Here is a 27,970-nt window from a genome sequence, read left to right as displayed (position 1 = left end):
GAGAATTTTAAAGACCAGCCATACAAATATTTGCCCAAGGACTTTAGAACCCCACGATGGCCAGAATGGCTTGATTTACCACTACTGTGATATAGTAACTGTTAAAGTACCACCAACTGATGTCATTTTTCACAGTAATTTCTAAAACATGTTGTTTATAGTTGCTTGTAACTAGATTGCTTATGACCATGATTTAGATGCTTCGTATGGTCCAGATGGAGAATTTCAGTGGTTTAACTGTAGGGGGATTTCTGTTGGAGCACAATTTTATTCCTGTTTATGGCTAATAGATATTGGTCTAGTATTTGGCCTACGCTGGATAAAGAGAAATATTAGGGATTAAGACTAAATTAATTGATGGGGCTTTGTTACATTTGTTTGTTTTTCCTCTTTTAGCTAGCAAAAAAAATTAAATAAATAACATTTATTTATAGTTCTGCAGGTAGTTGTGAAGAGGTTAAGAGATTCGGAGTTATACAAACCTGGGCTTTGTCTCTCAGTATTGTAGTTGTTTGACTTTGGGTGACTCATTCAAGCTCTGCAATCCTTAATTTTTTCATTTGTGCGTTGGGGATGATGATCTCTACCAGTGAGGTTGTTCAGTAACTGGTAGCTGTTTTGAAAATGCTTAGAACAGTGCCTGGCACATAGGAAGTCTACAATCATTGGTTGTCTTCTTTTGTTATTGTTCTTGGTACTTAACTGCTTGGTGGTGGTGCCTTGCCTGACTTCACTAAAAAATGGAATGCTATACTTCATAAAAGCTTCTTAGGCAGTCTTTACAGTGTTGAGTCTTTCAACATGTGGAAAAACAGATTATTTCTAGCCCAAATTCACATAGTAAGCCAAAAGTAAAGCTGGAACTAGCATTTAGATTTTCAGAACCCTTTATAGTGTGGTTTGCAATTTCATAGAACTTGACATGTAAGAGGGGATGCTGCCATATATTCTAGGTTCTATGGTCACTGAGATCTAAGAGTCATGTGTGAATCATAGCTGTTAGATATATCTGATAGCAACAATTTGACACACAGTGCTAGTAAAACAAGCAGATCAATGTATTCCTCACCACATAGGCACATGCACCTGTACTTATCACTTGCTCACTTGTGCATGCCCACAACACACACCAGAAGAACTGTTTTAAAAAAACAGCCTGCTAGTTGTTTTTGTTTGGCTTTGAATGGGTGCTTATAAGTGGATGGGGCCCATCGAGCTATTTAATAGATAGCATGCGCACCTGCAAACTATTGGCTCTTGGCAAATAACTAAAGCTCTTTCCAGAAATGCTGCTGTGAAGGATATGTGTATGTTGAAATAAGTAATCACACAATTAGCAGACACTTCATGTTTTTCTTAGATAATTACAGCAGATAGTTAAACATACGATTTGTATAATCACATTTAGTTCTAAATTCACAGAGTGCTTTTTAGCCAGCTCACCTGGGTACTTTGTTTTTACTGCCTGCTAACTTTAGATGGCCACACATTTAATAATGATAGCTAAAAATTAAGAAAGGCTTATGAAGTGAAAATTCTCAGATCCTTTCATTTCCTTTTTAATTTTATGGATTTTAATTTTTTAAATTTTAATTATTTAGTAAAATTTAATAATTTAGTATTTAAACTTAAGTTCAAATAAAAAGATGTTGAGTCCATGCATGACAAGAAAATGCTACTAAATAAAGCAGATGAAAATGCAGAAAATGGTGAAAAGTTAATGGGCTTAAGTTCTCTAGTTAATAGGCTAAAGTGATATTTGTAACATACTAATAGTAAAACATGGGAAATGCCCTGTTTTTCCTTTCTTTTTTCCTACATAACCTTAGAAAGAATATTAATATCCCTGTTGATTTCATTTCTTGCCCATCTTTTTTCACATAGACATTCTGCTATATATTCTTACAAATTCATGTATGTGGAAGTTAGGGAGTTTATTGTATACATATACATTTACCTACTGATATATTGCACAGTAATTTTTTTTTGTTACATGAATATTCATTTCAGATAAATTAGAAAATAAAGATGAATGTGGGAGGTGAGATCTGTAATCCCAACTCTTACAGATAACCATTGTTAACATTTTAGTGTATATTCTGCCAAAATTTTCTGACTCTATTTTAGTATATGTATTCTATGAATGAGGCAGTGTAATAAGTATTTTTACATAAAGTAATTTTTTTAAATTCACTCATCAGGAAATAATTAATTCATTCTTTCTATAGAAGGTTGTTCAGATGACTTCTAAGATCATTTCAACTAAGATTGGGACTTTTGATCATCTAGAAACATTGTACTTTGTTATATAAAGTCATCTCGGTAAAATCTTTTTTCCGTCATCCTGGTAAAAACTTTCTATGATTTTTTTTTTAGTAAGAGAATGATTTTTATCATTTAAATACATATAAATCTCTCATATAATCACTGACTTCAATTTAGGGAGAAAAGACTATTCAGACAGTGCCAACAGGAGCAAAGCCAGCTATCATCACTGCTACAAGACCCATCACCAAAATGATTGTAACTCAGCCAAAAGGAATAGGTTCCACAGTTCAACCAGCAGCTAAAATCATCCCAACAAAAATTGTTTATGGTCAGCAAGGGAAAACACAGGTATGCTATAAGATATGGTGATTTTTCTTGGCCCTTGTATATTTTAAATTCCTAAAATTTCCAAATAGAAATTTGAAGGAAAAGATCAATAATATTAAAAATATAAGATTATTAAAAGTTATGACTGAATATGTATAATTATTCATCTGTTCTCAAAACCTGTTTTTTTCTCTTCATTACTTTTTGTTAAATATCTAAATATTTATGTCATGCTGTGAACAAAGGTTGGGGGAAAGAATCCCTGTGGAATAAATTTGCTAAAGGTGTATATTGTGATTCAAGGGGTGGATGGTTGAGGGAAGATGGTAGTTATTCAGAATCTCTCAGAGAAAAGTATTTACTTTTTATAAGTTAGCATGGCCTTCAAAAACACTCTTATAAAATAAAATTTGCTGTACTTGAACCCAGCATAATGAAGAAGCTAGAGATCTGTTCATTTTTCAGTCAAGATAAGGGAACTTTTCTGAAAATTTGCCTAGGAATTTGAGGCTCAGAATTTAATCTTCTGTTGCTAGACTACTGTGGGAACTAACTGCTTTTCCAGAAATCTCAAAGGAAACAGTATCAGCTTTGGCTGAGAAATGCTATCCTAGAAGTTTTGTGAAAGATATTAATTTACCTGTAAATTAATAATTTTGCTTTTAGAATCTGTTCCCTCAGATTGTAACCAGATAGTTTACATATATAGAAAAATAAGTTTTGCGATTTGTTTTGTGGTAGGTCCACATTGCCTATTGAGTTCAACCATAACTTCATTTGCTCCATCATCTAAGGCATAATATAAACCATATTTTCATTCTAGAACTTTTAGAAATGGGTGACTTAATAGAGTCTGAAAAGGTTTAGAATCTTATATATGGTAAAAAAAAAAAAAGTAATTGTGGTGAGTTTACATTTTTATTCCATGGACCCAATTGAAGTCAACTCCTAGAGTCCACATTTTAAAGTAGAATAAAGTCTAATTTGAAAATTTTCTCCCATTTCACTTTTTTCAGCTGTCTGTGGTTTTTACTCTTGCCAGGAGTTGGTCCATCACACATTCCATGTTGCTTTGATAGTTGTCTAAATTAGCATTCCTCTGGGAGTTTCTTCAAAGATTACTTAGGTCTCAAGCATATTTACTTTGTGTTCAGGAATTTCATTTGGTTTCTAATAAAAAGAAATTTGAAGAACAGAGGCTTAAACAAATTAGGGTTTTATTTTATTATGTTAATAAAAGTTCAGAGGGAGAAAGTCCTGGACTGATATTGTGGCTCAAAATCTCTGTTGGGAATCTAGGTTCCTTTTATCTTTTTGTTTTGCCATTCTTAGCTTGTGACTGTCATTCTACTACACAGCCTACAGGTTGTAAAATGACTCCTGAAGTCATCATAGGCAAGAAAAAACAGGTGCAAAGGCTCTTGTCAGAATCATGGATGTTGCAGTCTGGCATGTACTACTTAAAACATTATGCATGGCTTAACTGTAATTTGTCTGTAGATTGAATTAGTCTTGGATGAACAGTGCTATACCCAAAGCATAGTAAATGTGCAGAATGCTGTTTTCCATATCAGGAAAGTATTAGTTCATGACCTAGAAGATTAGCATTTAAAATAGTGCTCTAGAATTTCATCTGGATATATTTTTACTTTTCTTCTAGGTTCTTATTAAACCCAAACCAGTGACATTTCAAGCCACAGTTGTTAGCGAACAAACAAGACAGCTGGTAACAGAAACATTACAGCAAGCATCCAGGGTAACAGAGGCTGGTAATTCATCTATTCAGGAAGGAAAAGATGAACCACAGAGTTATACAGATAGTAGTTCCTCTTCTACGGAGTCCTCCCAAAGTTCCCAAGGTACGATCCATTTTACTTCTGATTTATATAAGTACTGGTGACAGAAGGCCCTGGTTCCAAAATAGAAGTTGCTTCTAGGGATTTCAAAACAAACTTGGATGCTTTGATTTGTCAGTTTTTTTAAGTTTTATTTTCTTTTGTTTGATGTTTAATCAGTGAGCTGAAATTTTATTTTTGGCAAAGCTTATCATTCTTTTCTGTGTGGCATATGTTCATCAAATAATTGTTAAACTTTAGATGATGATATTGTCAAGTATGTAATGTTAAACTAGATACAACTGTGATTCCCAGATGATAATTTTAATATTTTTCTTGTTTGGTTTGCATAAGTTGGGAAAGAATTATACAAGGAAGTGAGCATAGCTTTTGAAATGGTTGTTGATGAACCTTGAGAAAGAATCAAGGAGGCCAGAGATGGGCTCTAAAGTAGGCTGCAAGTAGGATGACCATGCATTCTAGTTTGCATGGGACAAGTCCTAGTTTATGTCTGTTGTTCTGGCATAATTATTAATACCACTCCCTTTCACTCTCAGAAGTATTCCAGATGGTAATTATATGATTTTTCTAATTATAAGGACTGGAGTATGAAGCTAGACTCCACTGCAGGGAAGCTCTTTGTCCTCAGTGCTGTTTTAATTATGTTGTTATTCTTCTAGGAAGCATCTTGAAATAAACTCATGATCATAAGCTTTGAGACCTTCTACAAATCTAGTACTCATATCTCTCAGTTATCTTAACTGTCCTTATTGTCAGGTGGTATATTTATGCTTATGGGCTCTGATGAATCTAAGAAAAGCTGTTTATCTTCCCTTATTTTTAACTCACTCCATTTCCTCTCCCTGCCTCCCCATTATTCTTTCTAGAGTGCTTTCTTAGCACCTTCACTTTTCTAATACACATTCTTCATATTGTGCAAACATTTTATTATTACTTTAACTCTTCAGTGGAGTCTTCCCAGATTAGTTTTACATGGTTCACATTGCTGATTATTCCATTAGTTCAATTTGACAGTTATTTATTAGTTTATACTATGTACTAAACATTGTGCTAGACCCTATATAGGTTCCACTCCAGGAACTTAAAATCTAGAATAAGGTAGAAAAAAAAAATACACATACAATTCCAATAAAAGAATTTTATTAGTAATAAGCAAAAAAATGCAAAAGGCTGAAAGTTCACACTCCAGTGAGGAGAGGGTGAGAAAGCTTCATTAAGGAAGTAGCATTTGAAATGGTCTTTGAAAGCTCATCAATTAAAAATAAATGAAAATGTTGATTTTAATAAATAGAATGTGTCACGTTTTAGAAAGTGGATGGTTTCCTTCAGCAAAATTATTAATGATAGTAATATTTTCTGAATCAGTTTGCTAAGATTCACTTTATCATTCTATATTGCTTATAAACTAGTTTATGTGCTAGTTACAGTGGAATGATGCTTTTTTTCCCTGTGATTTCTTTTGGACTTACTCATTTGGTATTTACAGATTGCACTCTTTGTTCAACAGATTAGCTCAGCCTGCTTTTTCCTCTTTTATTTTTAAGTTTGCAGTTCTTTGAGTAATACTAGCCTCTTTTTGTCTTCAAGTAATATTTTCATAGAGGGCAGGAGAAATATTTAGCTTATTTATGAGTTGGTGTTGAAAGGGGGACATGAGCAGTAGATGTCTATATATACATAGTCTCAGGTTACCCTTTGAAATCGCTAGTCTTTTCCGAAGGGAGTTATGAGCCAATCAGTACTTCCCAAACATGCCATTTCATTAGTTGGATCTTCAGTTTTTATTCTAAGAATGGGAAAAGAGTTTGGTTTCATCTATTTTTATTTATTCTGTATCTATCATTGTGTATTGCTTCTTTTTTTAATATTCTGTAACAAAGTTTTCACAATTCAGAAGGCATATCTAATATAATTAACTATAAATCCAGTTTTTATAATCTGCATTTGTCCCTCCCCCCATTTCCTTATATAGTTCCTCAGTACATTCTCACAAATACAAGGGCTGGAAATATATATGCTGTGATTTAAAGAGAAGTATTAAGGTTTCAGTCAGTCTAAGATAATACTTATTTTTAAAGTATATGAGGGCATACCTACTTGGAATATGAACGCTGCATAGCTGTTCATTTTTTCATTGCATTGCTACTTGTTTTTAGCCATTTTATCCTTTTTCTTAGTAACTTTTACTTTCGATGTACAGTAATTTCAGGTTTACAGAAAAGTTGCAAGAATAGTAAAAAGAACTCCTGTGTATCCTTTTTACCTAGAATCACTTCTTGTTTTCATTTTTCCCTATTTGCTTTGTTATCGATTCTCTCTGCCCCCACTTCCCGTTGGATGTGTGTATAATTTTTTAATTTCTTGACCATTTGAGAGTAAGATGTAAATATCATGTTCCTTTACCTCTAAATACTTACATTGGTAGGTCTATATTAAGGGTTATTCTCTTTATAATTAAGATACAATTATCAAAATCAAAAATTTAATGTTGTTATAATACTATTATTTATAATCCATATTCAAATATCATCAATCGTTCAGTAATGTTCTTTATAGTTTTTTCCCTTGTCCACCATCTAATTCAGGATCTAACATTGCATTTAGCTGCACTTAACTGTCATGGTTCTTTATTCTCCTTTAACCTGGATTGGTCTCTCAGCCTTTCTTTGTTTTTCTTCACCTTAACATTTTTGAAGAGTATGGGTCAGTTACTTTGTACAGTATTCTTCAGTTGATTTTGTCTGATGCTTCCTCATGATTAGATTCAGCAGGAATTCCACAGATGTGATGTTATATCCTCAGTTTTATCTTATCAGGAGACATAGCATGTCATCAGTTTATCTCAATATTGACGATGTTTACATTGATCAGTTGATTAAGATGATGTCTTCCAGTTTTCTCCTCTATAAAGTTAACATATTTCCCTTTGAAATTAATAGTAGTTTGTGGGAAGTTACTTTGGGGTTATGTAAGTAAGTTCCTCATTAAACACTTATCCACTTGTTTTAGCATCCATAGATGACTTTCTAAAGTCCATTATTCTTTGTACGTTTAATAGTTGTCATCCTACTCTAGGAAAGAATCAAATTTTTCTTGAATTCAGATCTTTTTTCTGGTGATTTCCCCTACACAAGACCTGGAATAAGGGTGTCTTATGCTAAGGGAATGCCTTGATTCCACTTGTGATTTCTAAACTTCACCTACTATCCCCTACTCCCAAGGAGGAGAAGTTTAGGCCGCATGCTTTATCCCTGAACCATCTCCTCACAGACTAGGATAGAGGCCTTCATCATCGCCCTGTTGTGAGACCTTCCTTGATCATCCTGGGAGGGTTCATCATCCCTTCTACATTATGCCTCCAATATTACTTTGTTCTACCAGCTATTAACATTGACCACTTTATTTTGTACTTTTTGTTTGTTTTTTTCTTTTTCTCACTTGGGAATGGGCTAGCCTTACAGGGTCCTAGATTTTTTTTTTTTTAATTTGAAGCTTTCTTTATTGATATTTTGCCTTATTTCCAAAAGGTTTTTAAGATGGTTTAAATACAAGATTATATCAAGTAAAATGGAGGAGAACAAGAATATAAAACGAAGGGTAGGGAGTTAAAATGGAGTAAAGCATGAGGCAAATACAAAAATGCATCATTAATATTGTTTTGAGTAGGTTACACCTCAGTTTCTAGAATGATTTTTCCTGAAGTTTCATGATCTTGGTAGGCCAGGGTGAGGATGGGGAATAACTCCAGGTTAAGCAAAACAAACTTATTGTAGAACTTTTCAAAGCTGTTATGTGCTAATATGAAGAGTGGAATATGTAATGTAAAATGTTCCCAAACTTTTTTGACCCTGGAACCCTTCTTTTGTGGAACATCTTGAGGAACTAATGTTCTGTTGAACATTTGGAGTGATGCTGTCTAGACAATTAAATACTGTGAAGGCCTTGAGCTTTATGACAGTGTTTCAGAGGGAAGGTATATATTACATCATAGAAGGAATATAGGTTTAGTTTATAAGAGATGGTTTAGGTGAGTAAGGCATCTGGGAATCATTCTGTATGAAGTATGTTTGATAGAGACAGGATGTTTAGCATGAAGAAAAGAAGATGGGGTGGGTTAGGCTGGAGGGATATGGAAGCTGTTGTTAGTTATCTCAAGGACTGTGATGTGGAAGAGGGAAAAGAATTGGTCTTTATGAATAGATACATGGACAGACATTAGAACCATTGGATAGAAGTCACAGGAAGACCTTTTTCTACTCAGTGTAAGAAAACTTTCTAATTGTCATAGCTGTGCAGAAATGGAAGGAAACTGTCTTAGAAAGTAGTGAATTCTCTGGGGTTATAGTTCCCAGACTGGTGGAGATATTGTTGTGAAGATTTTAGTGTAGGATTGATGATAGCATAATATGAACTTTAAGATCCCTTCTAATGGAGATGTCTTAAGGTTCTATGAAAGTGTGATGTAGGTCTTTTGTAATGAAGACATAGGAGATATTCTTTCATAGAGAGATGTCTGCGTCTGCTTTTGGATATAGTACTAAAGAATATATTTCTAGTACCTAACATGTAGTAGGTGTCCAATAAATATTTGTTCAATGACCTGTGGGGAAAGACATCTTAGGGGCAACAGGCCACCGTCCTCAAGAGAGGTAAGGAAGTGTAGATGGATGCACACTGCATAAGCAGATGGTACTGATGAGATCAGTCTCCTGGTGTCCCAGTCATTGTACTCTTTGACCCTAACGTCAGACTTGATAGGCCGTAGATTTATCCAAGTCTAAGCGTAAGCCAAAAGAAGTGGGGAGAATCATTCAAGGAATGGTTTTCACTTAGGTTCACACTCTTCATCTTGTGTCACAGCTGTTGGAGTTGCTGCAGTGATACTTTGTGATGGTAAGCTTCTCTTTCTCAGTAAGGACAGAAAGAGCAATCTATCTAATCCCTAGGGGTGATGTTGTTTGTGGTGGTAGTCTCTGATAGGTGCTCCTATGTGGAAATTTGTTTTCCTTTTCTTACCTCTTTCTACTTTATCTCTACAAACGCAATCCCTGCCTTCTTCCGGATATTTAATGTGTCTCATAGAGTTGGGTTGCGAAGTTATTTTCTGCCTGTATCATCATGAGAATTTCTTAAGTTTGGGAGCTTAAGTTATATGACAGGAACAATTCCCTAATGTAATCAGTCCTCAGGTTTAAATTGTTTGTATATATTTAACATGAGTAATGAAAAACTGTTATATGCTTCACATGGCATTTGGTATTACAGGATAGTTTCCTTCAGTCTTCTGTATTTTGTGGGGAGGAAGTTTAATTGAAATTATACATCCCGGCTGGCCCGGTGGCGCACTGCTACAGTGCGCCACTTGAGAGCGCGGTGGCGCTCCCGCTGAGGGTTCGGATCCCACATGCAGACCGGTTCCCGCTCACTGGCTGAGCGAGGTGTGGGAGCAACACCGAGGGTTGCGATCCCGTTGCTGGTCCTGGTCCGGTACGGGCGTGACACCGAGGGTTGCGATCCGCTGCCGGACACGAAAAAAGACAAAAAGGAAAAAAAAAAAAAGAAATTATACATCCCTAGTATGGCATAGGATATATGAGTAGAATATAACCAGTGTTTTGGGGGGGAAATATAGTTTGTTAATGGTATTTAAAATTTTTAAATCTACGCTCCCGCTGAGGGTTCGGATCCCACATGCAGACCGGTTCCCGCTCACTGGCTGAGCGAGGTGTGGGAGCAACACCGAGGGTTGCGATCCCGTTGCTGGTCCTGGTCCGGTACGGGCGTGACACCGAGGGTTGCGATCCGCTGCCGGACACGAAAAAAGACAAAAAGGAAAAAAAAAAAAAGAAATTATACATCCCTAGTATGGCATAGGATATATGAGTAGAATATATCCAGTGTTTTGGGGGGGAAATATAGTTTGTTAATGGTATTTAAAATTTTTAAATCTATTGTGTATTGATTTTGTTTTCTTCAGGAAAACTGTTCTGTTTGAAGAGTTGTTCCCCTCACCCCAACATTTTCAGACAACTTCTTAACTTTCAAAAATATAAGGTTCATAGAGGGTTGAACTTTAGTTATATTTATTCTTGTTTATTGGACTACTTTAATTCTTTTCATTCTTCTGTGATATTTTTGTTGACCATCTCTATTTAAAGCAGTCTCTTATTTTCTATATATTTGTCTTATTTGCCTTAATCATGTGATATTTACCCCAAGATACAAAACCGTATATCTTTATTTTGTTTTCCCCATTATAATCTAAATTTGGGCATAGGGATCATGCCTTTAAATCCTCTGAAATCTCCTTCATGGTGTCTTGGATAAAGGAGTTTAGATCTAATCCAACCTGCTTATTTTATAGATGAAAAACTCAATAAATAATTTGTTGCTTGATATGATGCACACTTAGTATTTACATATGTACCTGTATAGCATGAATATAATAAGCCTTGAATTAGGCTATAATTTATTTTGAAACCAAGGAAGAGTCGTAGAAGTGAGAACTTCAAGGCCACAGCAACAACAATAATAGCATTTCTATTGTCCTTCAAAGTTTATAAAGCTCATTTACATATATCATTTTATTGTGTCCTCAGAATCCTATGAGATAGAGAGATAATTTTATTGTTCCCATTTTAGAAATAGTGAAACTAAGACCCAAAGAATCAACTTGCAAATAATTGATGGAGGCGAGACTGTAACCCAAGACTTTGAATTCCAAAAGTTAAACTTGCCCTATTAAATCATTGCTGCTTCTATATCATCTATCTTTTCTTGCTGTAGTGGACAGGATTTTCTTTCAGTAATTCAGCTGCCCATTAAGCATTGACTGAATGCTCAGGTTGTAATACAGAACACATTTTCACATGCACTGGGGAAGATAAGACTTCTACAGCATTTTGTTCTTACTATACACAAACAGGCATCCACCTACACAAATGCACACCTATTTATATAGTGATTATCACATTGAATTGTAATTTGTCTTTTTACATGTCCGTCTCCCCAACCAGATTGTGTGCTTCTTGAACATTCTCTGATTATTCTGCGAGCTCCTTTATATCTTCATTGCCAAATATAGCACCTGACACATGGGTGTCCAGTTTGTAAAATCAATGAATGAATTAATATGTAGGTTCAGAATTATAAGACATTATGCCCTCTGGGGGCTTACAGTCTTCTTGGGGAGATAAAGCATGAAGTTTACAGCAAATACAAAGATAAAACAAAAAAACAAATTGCTTTTTTTTTTAAAGAGAAACTTTGTTTATAGGGTTTGTTTTTTTTTAACTAATGTAAAACAGATTCCCAGCCTGTAGTTCATGTAATTGCTTCCCGGCGTCAGGATTGGTCAGAACATGAGATTGCAATGGAGACTAGCCCCACCATAATTTATCAGGATGTATCCAGTGAATCACAATCAGCTACTTCAACAATCAAAGCTCTATTAGAACTCCAACAGACAACAGGTATGAATTCACATGCTCAATTGAATGAAGCATGTTTTCTCTAGAGATGGGTTGTGCTAAAATACTACCACTGTTATAGATTTTTTGTGATTATTTGAGCACATTTCCCCCCTCTGGACTTGTTTATAATCATTGGTATAGTCTGTTTACTTGTTAGTTCATTAAGATGTGCACAGGAGTACTGAAGCACAGATGGACTATATAGTCAGTAGAAAGGAGAAAAAATGGCAGAGCTCTGTCATCTCTGTCACTTACTTAAAATGGACAGTTCTGTTGCCTCTTGCCACCATACAGTAGTAGTCTTATTAAAGTATAAGGAGAGATGCAGCAAAGTTGCCAATTGTATTCATGAATAGCAGGAGGCAGACTGAAGGGCCCCTGCCGTCCTTCTTGATATTGGTAGTACAGTTTTGTGGTCATAAAACACCATTTGTGGTCCTTGCTAACATTCTAATTTGTTTTAATTTTATTTTCAGGTGTATTTCTTTGATAACCAGAGATTTATTTCTTTTAAACAAAGATCTATTTCTTTGGTTAGCCACTTGAACTTCCGTGCAAAGCTATCCTCATGTAATAAGATCCTATCAGTATTTCTAGCTCCTAAATATCTTTGATAAACTCTAGGACAAACCTGTGTAGGTTACACTGACTTTTCTGTTAAAATAGGTGAAAGATTGTCAGTGTATTTAAGGGATCTTAGCCACGATATCTCATTCAAGCCTTTTATTTTATGGATAAGTAAATTGAGATCTAGAGAGGTTACCCAGTTGGTTAGTGGCAAAGTACGACTCCACATCTTTTGATTCCTAGTTCAATGTCCTCTCTACTTGTGGTTATTCAGTTTGTTTTGTTTTGCTTTCTTTGTTTAAATGATTGTTTTGATGTTGTTACATTATGTACTTGGTGTCATGATCATTCAGTGGACTTAGTTACTGGTTACTGTTTATTGTAACTTCCACTCTATACTACACAGAGAATACTAGCATTTAATGTAAGTCTTTGGTTAATCCATCTATTGGTGTTATTTTTGGCCTTAGGAATTTCATTAGCTCCTTGTCTTTGACATGCTCAGCAATTTCTGTTAATGCCTTATAGAAGTGCAAACTTTGAATGACAGATTTTGTAGAAAAAATGATAATAAGATAGAAAATAAGTCTATTCACAGAAACCATTATTGATTCCACACTGTTCAATCAGATATTTTTGTAGAAACAGAGAGGCCATTTTTTCCTAACAAAGAAAATTTTTATTTTAAAAGAGTCATTGAGGATATTGTAACATTTCTTTGAAGATATCTTGAATTTTTAATAGATTGAATTAAAATGGTCACTGTGTTGTGCTGTTCTGAGTAGATGTGCCCTAAAGAAGGTAATGGTTTGTACTGCCTATTCATCCTTTGGTTTTAGGTTGGTGAACTCATGACTGCCAGGGACTACTTTGACAAAAACACACAGTTATTTGGCCTAGAGATAATGGGGGGTTGGGGGGAGGGAGTGGATTTCAGTGTGATTGCATATAAATTCTTCTTACCAGGCTACTGGGTATGGTTACACAAGTTGTGCACTGTACAGCCATATGGAGAAGTCTGCTTTTTTCTTTTCAACTCACTGTCTCCTTAGTCACTGCCAGTGTGGCACCCCCAGAAGTCTGGTTCATTGTGCCCATGGACAACTGTGGTTTGGGTACTTGTTTGTAATGAAAGTTAACTTTTCCCCTGACTTTTTTATGCAGTAAAGGAAAAATTGGAATCTAAACCAAGACAACCCACTATTGACTTGAGTCAAATGGCAGTGCCTATTCAGATGACCCAGGAAAAGAGACATTCTCCTGAGAGCCCATCAATTGCTGTGGTAGAGTCAGAACTAGTTGCTGAATACATCACTACTGGTAGGTGTCCTCTTAAAATGTAGTATTAAGAATAGGAGAGCTACCTTTCTGGATTTCATGGGATGGTTGTTTGGGGGAGAATATATTCTTTATATTTGTAGCTCCCATCTGTTTGTGTTCAGAGCAAATTTACATCATCCTTGGGATTTACCCTGTATTAAATGTCTAGGGAAAAAAAATTAATACGATGTTTCAAAGTTTTCAAGGAATATAAAATTGCAAGTCAGTCAAAAGTAACAGCTGTGACTATAGGGCAACAGTTGTAGGGAGAGGATAAAATATCTTATATGTAAGTATTTATTGTGCATCTGGATTTTTTAGTTTTGGGGGAGGTGGGTTAAGGGAGAAAGAAGGTATAAAATGCAACCTTTTTTTTTTAATGTAAAAAAAATTGGAAATCCTTAAAACTCTGAAAATTCATAGGAGTTCTGTTGGAGAGCAGATTATGTATTTGTTTAAAATGTGGCCTGGGAGCAAAACACTAATGAGATTTTTGGATGGCATGTATGGAGAAGTAAAGCAGGAATGATAATAGATTCTTTCTCTCATGTTCTGGTGAGACCACACTTGGAATACTGCTTTCTGTTTTGGACACTTCATTACCTTGAGATTTGAAATAGTTCAGAGAGTAGTAATGTGAATAATTAAGGGGTTAGGAGAGATGACTTACAGTTTTCTTAAGCAGTGATTAAAGGAGAATGTAAAGTTACAAATATTTGAAGGATGTAAATACCATGGAGGAAAAGGAATTCTTTGGTATCATTTTAGGAGATATTGTTAAGACTAATGAGTTAAAATTGCCAAAAGAGAAAAGTCCTGTTAAGATTTTGGAAAGCCATCTAGAATCTTTCTTTAGAGATATTTAGCAGAAAGCTAATTAAAGCAAAGGCCAGTGTGTTGGGGAACCCAGTATTAACCTCTAGGGGTTTACTAGATTATCAAATGGTAAATAGATGAAAGACCTATGATTTCTTCCCTTACTTATCCTTTGCAGAACACACTGATGAGGGGACAGAGGTTGCTTTTCCCCTTCTAGGTAAGTGGTGTGCATCCATTTGTAGTATCACTGAAGGTAAAACATGATTGTTTTGGGGGAAGCCACTTAAATGGATGCGCTCTACTCTGATCTGGTAGAGGAAAGGTAAGCTCCACTTAGTTAAAGGGAGAGAGATTTTTCCTTTTGCAGAATAGTGGGATTCTTTCTGAGAAGTGAGCAAATTTGACACTGGGGGGAAAAAAGAGTTGTTTAAAGAAGTAAAGGCCTGTTCTGTGGGGTTTATATGGCCCAGTTAAGGTTACTTCTGTTATTTTTGAAATTGTTCACTCTGTGACCTCCTTCCACAGTCTCCACCCATCGTACCCACAGCTATGTTGAGCATTTTCTTTGACTTCAAAGCCAGCTGCTTGGCCCTGGCCCCTTGTATTATTCTGAAGCAGGTGTTAGTTTTCTCTAACTTTCCTGAACTCTGAGGAATTACTGAAGAAATTTATAGTATCTTGAAGGAGGATTACTTTTAAATAGTTTTAGTTGATCTATTAAATCCATTTCATTTCTTAATTTAAAAACTTAATGTAATTTGAAGATTAGTATGGGCAGCAGAAATGTTTCATATAATCTGATAATTTCATCAGAAATTTTTTATTTTTCAAATATCATTCATTTCTGATGATGCTTCCGTTGAAAAAACTTCATTAATTTGCTCGCTTAGTTTTAACATTACTATAATTTGTTTTTTCTCCTCCTCAATCATGTTATAAATGATTTCAGTGGCTGTTGTAATGTAAATCCTGACTTCTTTTTTTTCAGTTTGGTTGAGCACATATGGAAGATTTTATTAATTCATATAATTTAAAATGTACATATAAAGCATACTGTGAAATACAGTAAGTTACTGCAGTACATTTATAAAAGAATACTGGTGATGCTGCCTATAATATCATGTAATCTGTAGGCTTATGTATAGCAACAATAGCAATACTGCGTTGTGATATGGATAGAATGTGTCTTAAAAAAGAAATAAAGCTAATTTGTACTTCACTGGATAGTTTTAAAGTTCTGTCCTATAATACGTAAATGGCATTTTTACATTGATTTCTGTAGTGATCATCTTACTCTTGGACACCTCACTATGACTTTTCTAAGCATGGAACCAGTGCTACTTGAAATTGTAAATCAAGGTATATGAACATTAGAATTGTGGATTATTAAGAGAGTTTTTATAATTTCAGAATCCTTAGCTAATTTACAGATTGGTTTTATTCTATCTGTTCCTGATTCAAAGGGTTGGTTTCCCAGGAACTATAGCATTTTTAAAGTTCTGTAGATTTGGAAGTGATAAATGTTTATACTGTTTAGTGTTTAAAAGTTGAAATTGAGGCTGGTAAAAGATGATAAATTGGCACCTATGTAGATGGATAGTTTTAGTCACTCCATGGGATCTTTGTAGCAAGAGAATAAGAAATGGGGATTTTTCCTACACTGCATTCTTACCTATTTGTGTCAGATGAAGTACATTTGACATTTGAGAACAGATTATTGTATTCTTTTGTCAATCTTGTATTTGTTTAGTACTTTACAGCTTAAGGACCATTTTTCAATCCATTACATCGTTTGGTCCTCCTATAGGTAAAAACAGCAAGTTTTTATTATTCCATTAAAAAAAACAAAACAAAACCTCTAAGTTTCAGAGGTTAATAGAGGGTAAATGACCTCTTCAAATTTGCATAGTGGTTGGTGGCAGAGTGGGAGAGAAACCAAGTGTGACTTTTGGTCCAATTCTCTTTCTGCAGTATCACCCTGCCCCCTTACATTTTTAGGAACTGGTAGGCTGTGAGACAATGTCACTTTATATAAAGGAGTGACTGTTTCTAATGTTTGTATTACATTTGGAACTGGGACCAAGGGAATAAAGAACTGGTATTGCCTTACTTTCCGTAACATCTCTTCCTTATTATAGCTCTGTTATTCCCATTTTACAGATGAGGAAACAGAGTCTCAGAGAAGATAAGAAACTTCCTTAGAGTCACACAGCTGATAGACGGGCAGGCTCTGGTCTTCTACCTCCTAGTTCACAATACCACACTTTCTCTCTGTGATACAAGCACACAGGCATTTGTATTAAATGACTACTGGTTATAGATGCTGTGGTGATTTCTGAAGAAATATCATCACCTCCTCTATTTTCAGTCAGCCATCGCTCCCAGCCCCAACAACCCTCCCAGCCCCAGCGGACCCTGCTCCAACATGTAGCTCAGTCACAGACTGCAACACAGACTTCGGTGGTGGTGAAGTCCATCCCAGCATCTTCCCCTGGGGCAATCACCCACATTATGCAGCAGGTTGTATCTTTTCTTTTTCTTCCTATCTTTTTAACTGCCTCATTCCTGAAATAAGGTTCAGTTTCATCTCCTATTTTAAGAGAAGAAATAACTGAGTCGTAGAGTGTTTGTATAATTCTTTCATCTGTGAGGAGCAGAGGAAATGAATTGAGGCTTTTAACACCAGAAAATAATTAAGAAACTATTCTTGAATATTCTGTGAACTCTTAGCCTTTCAAAACGGTAGGGCTGTCTAGATGAATCTAATGACATCAGAATTGGTCACTGTTTCTGTGTATTTTATTGTTACGGAAAAATTTATCACAAGGTAAAAAAGATTTTTGAATGAAATAGCATTTGGTTTATTTAGCTGTTTGCTGCTAGGTTTGTTTTATTTGTTTTGTTTTTTGCTTTTATAATGAATCTTCACGGGATCATTATGAATAAGTAAGAAAATAAATACTTGACTTTTTAAACTATACGTGACCAATTAAGGAAGAAGAGACTCAACAGTAAGGAGAATGATGAACTAATATAAAACAGAAACCTCTGATATTAAGGATAATGAGGAAAAGGAAAAATATGTTGATATGTTGATTTTGTGTCAGATACTATGCTTTAAGTACAAACTTGTTTGATTCTCACTGGGATCATCCTGCAAGGTGGGTGTATTGTCCCTCTTTTACAAGTGAGGAAACTCATGCTCACAGAAGTTAAATAACTTGCCCCAGGTGGCAAAGCCAGGATTTAAACCCAAAGCGAACTGCCTCTGTTATACAGTTATATCATGAATATTAGATTTAAGCATAACTTATCATTAATAGTCACATAAAGCATCATCACTCAGCTGGTAGCAGTTGAAGGCAAACCACCTGAAAGGCAATGAAGAAATGTTGAATTAAAAACCTGTATGTATGAAGTCGTTATTATATGGAGGAGGGTATCAATTTAATTTCAAAGTTTTAAAGTTTCAAGTGAGGTGTAGCAAGTGACAAGGCAGTAGGAAGGATGGGGATAGGGTGGATCTTATTGTGTCACTGAGGGAAGCCAGGTGGCCAGAGGTTTTTTCCTTGGTAGTAAGTTTCAGCCTGGAGTCTGACCTTCACTTGGAAGGTCCTGACATTGACCTTTCTCAGGACACCTGGAGATGTCAGACAGGCTGGCCCCAACCATGTCACTCAGGATGATGCCTCCTCCTGACACTACTATAACTGACACCACGCAGTCTCCCTTTCCATGGACAGAAATGCTCTTGTCTCCTCCCCAGTCTCCTTCCATCCCAGCAGCCAGGTCTCTGGGAAGCCATGGCCTGGTATCTGGAATCTGAACAAAGGGGCAAGGAGGGCTAGTCAAGAGGTTGTTCACACAGACCTTGGTGAAGCCTGATGAAGATCTCCACCCCCCACCCCTACCCCTGCCCGCAGAGGGAGAGACTGGGATGGGCACATCTCTCAGACAACATCCCTGACCTTTTGGACAGCACTGGGCATGCACATGGCTGAAGTGAGCTTTCTGAGCTTTGGCTTTTGTCTGGACACCTCACTCCTTTGTTGCTGCATTCTTTCTTTAGACAGGTTAATGTCGCTAATGGCTGGAGACTGGAGAGCTGTTTCCTGAGCCAGGGAATTATTATTATTATTATTATTTGCTTTGTTGGGCTGTGCTTGTAGAGCCACCTTATTCCTCTAATCAGTGAGTTCTGGGCCCTTTAGGACTTTTCCTATAGTACTGAGTAGACCAGTTTTTGAAGTACTTAATGTCTGAGAGTTGAAATTATAAGAGTTTTGATATGAAGCCCCATTGAGGTTTCTTGGTCTTTTTAGAATGAATCTCATAACCAAGTCTGCTCCAGTTTGAGGAAAATGTAGCAATGTAGGTGTTTTTCTTATTTCATTCTTACTTTGTGCCTTTTTTACTAGGCATTAAGCAGTCACACTGCTTTTACCAAACACAGCGAGGAACTTGGAACTGAGGAGGGCGAGGTTGAAGAGATGGACACTTTAGACCCTCAGACAGGTCTGTTTTACCGATCTGCTCTGACTCAGTCACAGTCAGCTAAGCAGCAGAAACTTAGCCAGCCCCAGCTGGAACAGCCTCAGCTGCAAGTGAAAACTCTGCAGTGCTTCCAGACTAAACAGAAGCAGACCATCCACCTACAGGCAGACCAGCTCCAGCACAAACTCCCGCAAATGCCCCAGCTTTCCATCAGGCATCAAAAACTCACCCCTCTCCAGCAAGAACAAGCACAGCCTAAGCCAGATGTACAGCACACACAGCATCCCATGGTGGCCAAAGACAGGCAGCTTCCTACCTTAATGGCACAGCCCCCACAAACTGTAGTACAGGTGCTTGCAGTGAAAACCACGCAGCAGCTCCCTAAACTGCAGCAGGCTCCGAACCAACCAAAAATCTACGTGCAACCCCAAACCCCCCAGAGCCAAATGTCGCTCCCAGCCTCGTCAGAGAAACAGCCGGCAAGCCAGGTAACAGAATATTGATAGCATGCAAAGTTAAACTTCTCTGTTGAAGGAAAAAAATGAGAACATCACAACCCTATCACGATAGCAGTGCTTTCTCCTGGCAAGAGGAAACCAAAAAACCTCATTACACTGGTATTACTTTGCCCCATCAGAAGGTTGACATTAGGGAAGAAATTCACATGTTAATATAGGAAATTTTAAAAAGCATAGCACTCAAAACTTGATTTTCCAGGCAGTTTTTAATGAAATCACTTCAGCATTGACCAGCGGTACATAGAAATGATATTCCTAAATTATTTTTATTTTTTAGATATAAAATATTTATTTCCATGCCTATAAACTCTTATTTCTGTGGCAATAATGCTAAGTAAACTGCAGTCTTTTAAGGAACATTATTGAACATCTTCCTTTGTAATTTACGTCATCGCCATTTAGTTAGTAGATTTATTCTTCTAAATTGCAGAGGAATTATCTGGATAACAGAAAGAAATTAGCAAAAAACGGAAAGAAATCAGTGGCTATGGAGTGATATATGTGCATATGTATATTATAAATATATATATATAAAATACATTTTTATAAATGTATTTTGAAGCAAAAGATTGGAAAAAAACCCTTTCTTTAATTTTAAAAAACTGAAGATTATATGAAACAATTTGAGCCAGGTTAAAAGTGTACTGTTTAGTGATGTAAATCCCAAAGGAAAACTAGGCTGCAGTGACTTTTTTTCCTTTATTGCTATAAAATTTGTCTGGCTGAACAAAGGTTCTTTCAACCCCTCCTCTTTCCTTAGATTCCTTAAAAGTAACCAGATCCTTCCCATCCAGCCCTCTTATTAAAACACCGAGCTTCAAAATGTCTTCCTAATATACAGCACGAATGTTTCTTTTGCCATATTGTCTTGGGTGTTTGATTAGGTTTTCTCAAAGAGATGTAGCTGTAACACACACAACCCCAATTTATTTTCAGGTGGAGCAGCCAATTATAACCCAAGGATCCACTGTTACAAAGATAACTTTTGAGGGGCGCCAGCCTCCCACAGTTACAAAGATAACTGGTGGCAGTTCTGTGCCTAAGCTGACATCACCAGTTACAAGCATATCTCCCATTCAGGCCTCTGAGAAGACAGCAGTATCAGACATTTTGAAAATGTCTTTGATGGAAGCTCAGATTGATACAAATGTAGAGCATATGGTAGTGGATCCCCCAAAGAAGGCTCTTGCCACTAGTATGCTCACTGGTGATGCAGGATCATTACCTTCCACTCACATGGTGGTGGCAGGGATGACGAATTCCACTCCCCAGCAACAGAAATGTAGAGAGTCCTGTTCAAGTCCATCTGCTGTTGGCCCTCCCCTAACGACAAGGAAAATCGATGCACCAGGAGTGCCTACGGCAGGCCAGTTCATGCGTATTCAGAATGTAGGCCAAAAGAAAGTCGAAGAGAGCCCAGCAGAAATTATCATCCAGGTAAGAATTGGAAGGAAAATAAGAAATCTTGGGCACCATGGGGTTTGTGGGTTTGGTGTGTTTTGGGATGTTACAGGCTAAGAGTCAAGCCAAGATGGCAAGAAGACATAGAGATTATCTTTAAGATGGTGTTGGACAAATTTGGTTTAATACCTATTAGAAATATATAAAAATAAATGTATTTATTTTCTGGAAGAGAATCATAGGAAATTGATGTATATTGGCCCTCAGCGCATTATACAGGCAATAAAGAGCCCGAGCCCATGTATCACCTTGATTTTAGAAGATGCAAGCCATACTTGCCAGCATGTTAACTCAGCAAGTCAATCGGGAAGATAAGCAGTCTCCTGGGTTCAAATTTTGGGCTCTCCAATCTTTGCTTAAAAAATCTTGGAATGTAACTGGATTGCACTTCTATTTCAAGTTAATTTTAGGGACCCTTTCTTTGGAAAAACTGTTCTTGTTCTTGATCCAAATTGGTTTTTAGGACAATGAAACCTCAATTAACTGGAATATCTGAAGAAACGTGTTCTAAGGGGCTATTTCTAAATAATTTAATTTTATATCTAATTTGGGATTAACTGTAAACTTTGCTTTTTATTTCAATTATTGTTTTAAAAATCTTATTATGGTACTGTCATTCCTTGGTAAGTACAGACTAGTTAACATAATGGAATTACTTGTTGACAGTAGATCTTTCTATGCCTCACATTCCCTTCATTCTAAAAGTCATCTGTCATCATGCATAATAGATCAAGACTAAAGAATTACTGAGTCCAAGCTAGCCCTTAGAAGTTGTGTTTCATTTCCCTTTCTCCTATCAGGTTGTTTTCTTGACATTTGTAAATTTTTTTGCTAAACTAATGCATAGCTTTGAAGGTATCAGAGCAGCACATTTTAGTTAATTGAGAATTTGGATTTCTTGAAATGTGGATAGTCTAGTATTTGCCATAGATTCACTGTTGTATGACTTGGAATTTCTTGTAGTAAACTTTCCATTTGCCATGATACCAAGTTATGAGAGAATGCAAATTGACCAGTATTAAACCAATTAAGATATAATTAAGTATGGGGGAAATGCTTAAATGTGGGTAGAAGTGGCCATCGAATTATTCAAATAATTTGTTCCCCTTTGTAAAACCAAATATATGTGAATTAAATTATCCTTGACAAAAGAATTTGTTGCAATTTTAAAATTTTTCCCCTGAAGAGTTAGGGTATGGTGGAGAAGGAATGGTTTCCTGACTTTGCCATTCACTATGACTTGGGCAAAGCTACTTAACCTCACTCTTCCTTAGTTTCCTCATCAGTAAATAGGAATAAGTAATGCCTACTTTACAGGATTGATGTAAGGATTACACAAAATTAATCACCTAACATAGTACCTGACTCATAGTGATTGTTCAACAGATAATAACTATTACTATTTTTACTAAAATTTACTGTGACTGTGGGGGGTTTAGATCGGTATATTCACTAAATTGAAAATAATTTTGGATAGCTTATTTAGAAGTTACTTTTCTGTACTTCATGAACAGGAGTGAAAATGTAATTTGCTTCATATAGCAAGGATGATGGCTAATGAGTAGGTTCTCTACAGAATTCTCATCTAACTTTTTGCATTCCTATGTGCTAGGTATGCTGTGTCAGAGGGCAGGGCAGCAGAGTGATTAAGAACCAAGCTTTTAAAGCCAGAGATCCCTAGATTTGATTTTCACCTGTACTCATTATGTAACAGCACTGAGCAACTGAGTTAACCTCTGTACCTCAGTTTCTTTACCTATGAAATGGAAACAATAGTATCTAACTCACAGAGTTGTTTTGAGGATTCAGTGAGAAAATGTATGTAGAGCACCTGGTCAAATGTCTGATGTAGAGCAAATACATCAATAAAGATAGTTGCTGTTATTATAGTCATCATTACTATTTTGTTAGGACATTTTCAGTTTTTATTAGTTATGCTTAGCTTGACGTGAAGTATTGATTTTACTGATTCAGTAAAATACATATGGGGATGAGTGAAGGAAGTCTGCGAAGTGCTTTGATTCCTTAAAGAATGCTCTGTAAAAATTGAACATGTTTGATATTAAATATTTTGAATGGAAACATTGTTCTTTATAGACAGACAATTTGTATTTCTTTCTTTCTTTCTTTCTTTCTTTCTTTCTTTCTTTCTTTCTTTCTTTCATTCATTCATTCATTCATTCATTCATTCATTCATTCATTCATTCATTCATTCATTCATTCATTCATTCATTCATTCATTCATTCATTCATTCATTCATTCATTCATTCATTCATTCATTCATTCATTCATTCATTCATTCATTCATTCATTCATTCATTCATTCATTCATTCATTCATTCATTCATTCATTCATTCATTCATTCATTCATTCATTCATTCATTCATTCATTCATTCATTCATTCATTCATTCATTCATTCCACATGTATTATTTAACCACTGTGTTCCAGGCACTGTGCTGAGTGCTGAGGATAGGGAAGTAAAAAACATAGATATATCTTCTATCATGTGGGAGTCTATATATTGGAATTCATAGACTTTTAGAACTGCAAGGATCTTTAGAGCATATCTCCTCTATCTTGTTTTACAAAAGATTGATCTAGGGCTCAGAGAAGTGGAGTGACTTACTTAGAGGCTCACAGCAAGTCAGAGCCAGAGCTGAACTAAATTCCAGGTCTCCTGACCCCATGTAATAATTTTTCACAATGATCCACGGTATGGAAGGGGAGGGGAGGGAGACAAACAAATAAAACTCTGCCACCTAGAATCAGTGCCTAGGCATTTTGCATTATTTTCTTGATAGTGTTAAAACTAAATTTACAGCTTCACCCAGTAAAAGGTTATTTTGGTCAGGTATATTTGCAAAGTGCCGATAATTGACTTTGCTCTGGGATTTTTAGTGTTAGAAATGTATTATTCATTTATCAAATGTTTATTGAACATCTAATATGTGCCAGGCCCTGTTCAAAGCTCTGGGCATCTGGCAATGAATAAAGGTGGTCAAGATCTGTACTGCTTATGCTGTCATGGAGCTTACATTCTAAGAGTGAGAAACAATTTAACAAACAGATTATAATGCAATGAAGAAAATGTAACAGAATGTTATTGATGTGGGGGGTGGGACCAACCTATTACTTTTTGGTTTGGTGGTCATGGAAGGAAGACTTCTCTAAGCCTTTGACTCCTAAGCATGTGAGCTAAGATGCAGGTGACAGGATAGAACCAGCCATGCAAAGATTTAGAGGAAAAGTTTTCCAAGAAAAGGGAAGAACTCTAGTGCAAAAGCTCTCAGGTACAAGTGAGTTTGGCATGAGGCTGGAGCTGTGGTAGGGAGGTGGATGTATAGCAAGTACAATAGAAAACAAGTGTAGAGTTTTAAGCATGTTGATGACATGAACTGATACACTTTTAAAAAGATGTCTAATAAAGATGAGGAAAAAACAATCTGACAAGACAATATGCCTATAATATTTACTTATTCAGAGGTCCACAGCAAGTGTTCATCTACTGGTTCTCTTATTGTTTAAAAGGCAAGTTTTGGCCTCCCTTGTACTTGAATGCTTTCACTACTCTCATTTTCAGTAAAGACTTTTATTAACTTCCCCTTTGAACCACCAGAGAGGCTTGAAATATGTGGGGGTATTTCAGAAGTTTCGTGGACAAATAGAATTAAAAGATAATATGAATCTTTCCATGATCTTTTTGCAGTTCCCTCATATTATGGTATCAGCAAATTAATCATTCATCTTGCAGATAATAAAGAACAAAATTTGACTACATTTACATTTAGATTTGCTTAGTAATCAAATGGAAGTATTCTTCAGTCTGTCTCTTGAATTAGGCGCAGACTTCATTCAGCCTCTGTTGTTAGAAGAGACACCGTAAAGGAGTGGAAAGATCACTTTGAGTTGTGCAAGACTTGGATTTGAATCCTGGCAGTAACTGTGACCAACTGTGTGACCTTGATTAAGTCACTTACCCACTCAGTTTCCTCATTTGTAAAATGTGAATAATAATTTCTTTATAGTGTTGTTACAGGGATTTCGTAGAATATCATTTTTGAAAGTACCTAGCACAGTGCCTGGCATCTATTACTTGTCCAATAAATGTCAGTTTTCTTTTTTCCTTCCTTAGTATTGTTGGGGAAATCCTTCTGTTACTTTTTCTTACCATAAAGATTCTCTCCTGTGTCTTCTTTTCCAGGCCATTCCCCAGTATGCTATTCCGTGTCACTCTGGCTCCAATGTGGTAGTGGAGCCCAGTGGGCTTCTTGAGCTAAACAACTTCACCAGTCAGCAGCTGGATGATGATGAGACAGCAATGGAGCAGGACGTAGACAGCAGCACGGAGGACGGAACTGAGCTGAGCCCCTCTCAAAGTTCTGCTGAACGGTCCTAATGTTTTGGACACAGTAGTGCACTTTAAAACCTGATTGGTTACCAAGTGTCCAGGGAAAACCTTGTATTTTGATGTCTAAAAAGAGCACTTTGCCCATACTTAGGCTGTAGACCCTGAAACAGCAGTGTTTCAACAAGATATTGCTGCAGGAGCAGCATTTTAAAACAGGTTAAAACTCACAGGGGAACGTACTTTTAAAAAAAAAAGGAAAAAGAAGTAGATGCCCATCTACAATGACTTCTTATAAGACCTGATATTCTTTCTCTGTTGGACCATAGCTGATGGAAAAGTTTTGTCTTGCAGTAGAAAGAGAATTTTCCTGTGAATGTTCCTCAGCTGGTTTCTACTGAGCAAAGTACCGTCTAAAAAGGAGAATGTGAATAGTTTGTATTTTGAAATGATGTGTCAGGAACAGTTTTTTAAAAATCTTGTATGTTTTTGCAAATCCTCAGAAGTGTTGAATTGGTTAACATTTTACATTTGCTCAGTTCATAATTAGTTTATAAATATCTAGAAAAATACTCGCATTAAAGAATCCTTGCTGGATGGTAGGAGTCGGATCCCTAACCAGTGGGAAGTGCTTTTGGGGTGGCTTGTACATTCTCAGCAGTTGTTTGCTAATTTATTGTGGTGTTGTTCCTTTGTGCTCTGGGCAGCATACTTGCCTTCTATTTATTTAAGCGTTAACATTTCAAAGCAGGCCATATTCCTTCTTACAGATTTTCTTGTAAACCAGGATTGCCTACTCTTTCCCCCTCCCTGTCCCCCCCCCCCACCCCCCACCCCCCGCTTTAAGAAAACTTACTAGAAAATATTTCATTGTGAAGCAGAGGAAAAGAAACATTTTCTGGCCCAAAGGAAGTATTCAGTTATGTTAAGGAAAACAAATTATTCTTTCATATGATGCTTTCTTAGCATTGAAATTGCACATTCATGTTGGACTGAGACTTTGAAAATAACTTTTACATACTTTTGTTTAAGCCACTTTGAAATGTACAAAAAAGTTCATTTACAGTTCTAAATGTAACATTTTTAAAGCATTCTACCTTTTTAGGACACAGTTTGTTTAAACAATATGTTTTCGTCTTGTGATCGCTGTCACAAGTGGAGTGAGGGTAAGAGGGTGGGAGGGTAAGAATCAGTTTTGGCAAGTTGTGGCAAAGGAAACTATACTTTTCACTTTTAAAAAATGTAAATAGAAAAATTTTTAACGGTTTTATATAGATTTCACTATAAACAAGCATTTTAAGACTGACACATGTTGAACTGTACATACATATATCAGCATAACTGCCCAATTTTTTGGTGCTGAAGTACTGTAAGTAGAATTCATCAAGGCTCCTAATTTTTGCATCTACATCTGGAAAAAAATGCTGTGATACTATAATTAATAAATTCCCTCTAGAGTGACATTAAAGATTTAAACACAAGCATTCATAAGATAACACTGATCTCTGGTGGTTGTCAATATTTCTACTAGTGATAAAGACTTACCCGTAGATGGAGCTATTGGATATTATTTTATTGTACAAATTCATGTTTTAAAAAGCTTGGTGACTTTGTTTCTAGTTAAGTAATTTTTTAACCTCTCTTCGGTCATAGACTACTTTGAAAATTTGATTAAACTATGAACTCTCTCACCAAAAAGATATACATGCCAATATACATGTTAGACTTTGCATATAATTTTAGGGGTTCATGGGCCCCTAAGCCTCTCCATGTATTCCAGGCTAAGCCCTGTGTTATGGTCAATCTGTTACTGACAGCCGTAAGTTTTTATAAAACGAAGTATCTTTTAAATATTCATGGGTCAGGTAATAAGAGCTAACTTGAATAAAGTTATGTTCTGCATATTCTGGCAGTATAGCATACCTGTGTCCCTTTAAGAATTTAGCCTTAATATGTTTCAACAATTAGAATGGCAAATGAAACTGCCATTGTCTATGTTTTTGTTTTTGTTTCAAAAAAATATATTAACAAATTATCAAGTGAGAAATTTAATTTTCTTTTCTCTTAAAGGTGCTAATTCCAATTAGAGCATAAATTCATTCATTTATTCAACAAATGTTAATTAAGCATCTTCTGTGTGCCAGGTAGTATTCTAAGCACTGGGGATACCATTGTGCACAGACAGAAAATCCTACCCGTATGGAGTTTATAAACAGAGTTTCCTGCTGATGAAGTGGATACAAGGCATGAAGGAAGGAGAACACAGGAATGATTCTTAGGTTTCTTGGTTAAGTGGATAGATGTTGATGCAATATATAGATCTTCAGACATCCTTTTACTGAATTCTTAGTATTATATCTGTTAGTATTTCATTTTTAGGTCCTAAAATTAAAAGTTGTTGTAAGTCGTCTCTGTGAAGCATATTCAGAGATTACAATGCAAGTGCAACAGAAATATCAGAACCCTAACAACTGTTAGGCAGTGATAAGAAAAATCCATTTGGTTGAAAGTAAACTTT

The 27,970-nt window shown here is 36.0% G+C and overlaps 1 protein-coding gene across 7 annotated transcripts in view; it reads left to right on the top strand.

Moving 5' to 3' along the window:
• The window catches only part of LOC103590447 (chromosome unknown open reading frame, human C11orf30), a 91,083-nt gene extending 63,588 nt beyond the window's left edge, over positions 1–27,495 (top strand). For 5 of the 7 annotated variants that reach the window (XM_008572677.1, XM_008572676.1, XM_008572672.1 and 2 more), the window contains 9 exons: positions 2,443–2,616; positions 4,256–4,454; positions 11,759–11,923; positions 13,655–13,810; positions 14,805–14,846; positions 16,998–17,149; positions 19,048–19,611; positions 20,578–21,078; positions 25,309–27,495. In XM_008572677.1, coding sequence (XP_008570899.1) covers positions 2,443–2,616; positions 4,256–4,454; positions 11,759–11,923; positions 13,655–13,810; positions 14,805–14,846; positions 16,998–17,149; positions 19,048–19,611; positions 20,578–21,078; positions 25,309–25,503 — 2,148 coding nt within the window. In that variant the 3' untranslated portion in view covers positions 25,504–27,495. The remainder of the gene's footprint in view (positions 1–2,442; positions 2,617–4,255; positions 4,455–11,758; positions 11,924–13,654; positions 13,811–14,804; positions 14,847–16,997; positions 17,150–19,047; positions 19,612–20,577; positions 21,079–25,308) is intronic. The other 2 variants (XM_008572675.1, XM_008572678.1) reach the window with 2 other exon arrangements.
• Positions 27,496–27,970: the final 475 nt, after the last annotated feature.

The sequence above is a fragment of the Galeopterus variegatus genome, unplaced genomic scaffold, assembly GCF_000696425.1.
Source record: "Galeopterus variegatus unplaced genomic scaffold, G_variegatus-3.0.2 Scaffold818, whole genome shotgun sequence".
NCBI lineage: Eukaryota > Metazoa > Chordata > Mammalia > Dermoptera > Cynocephalidae > Galeopterus > Galeopterus variegatus.
This window is presented reverse-complemented; position numbering and strand designations above follow the sequence as displayed.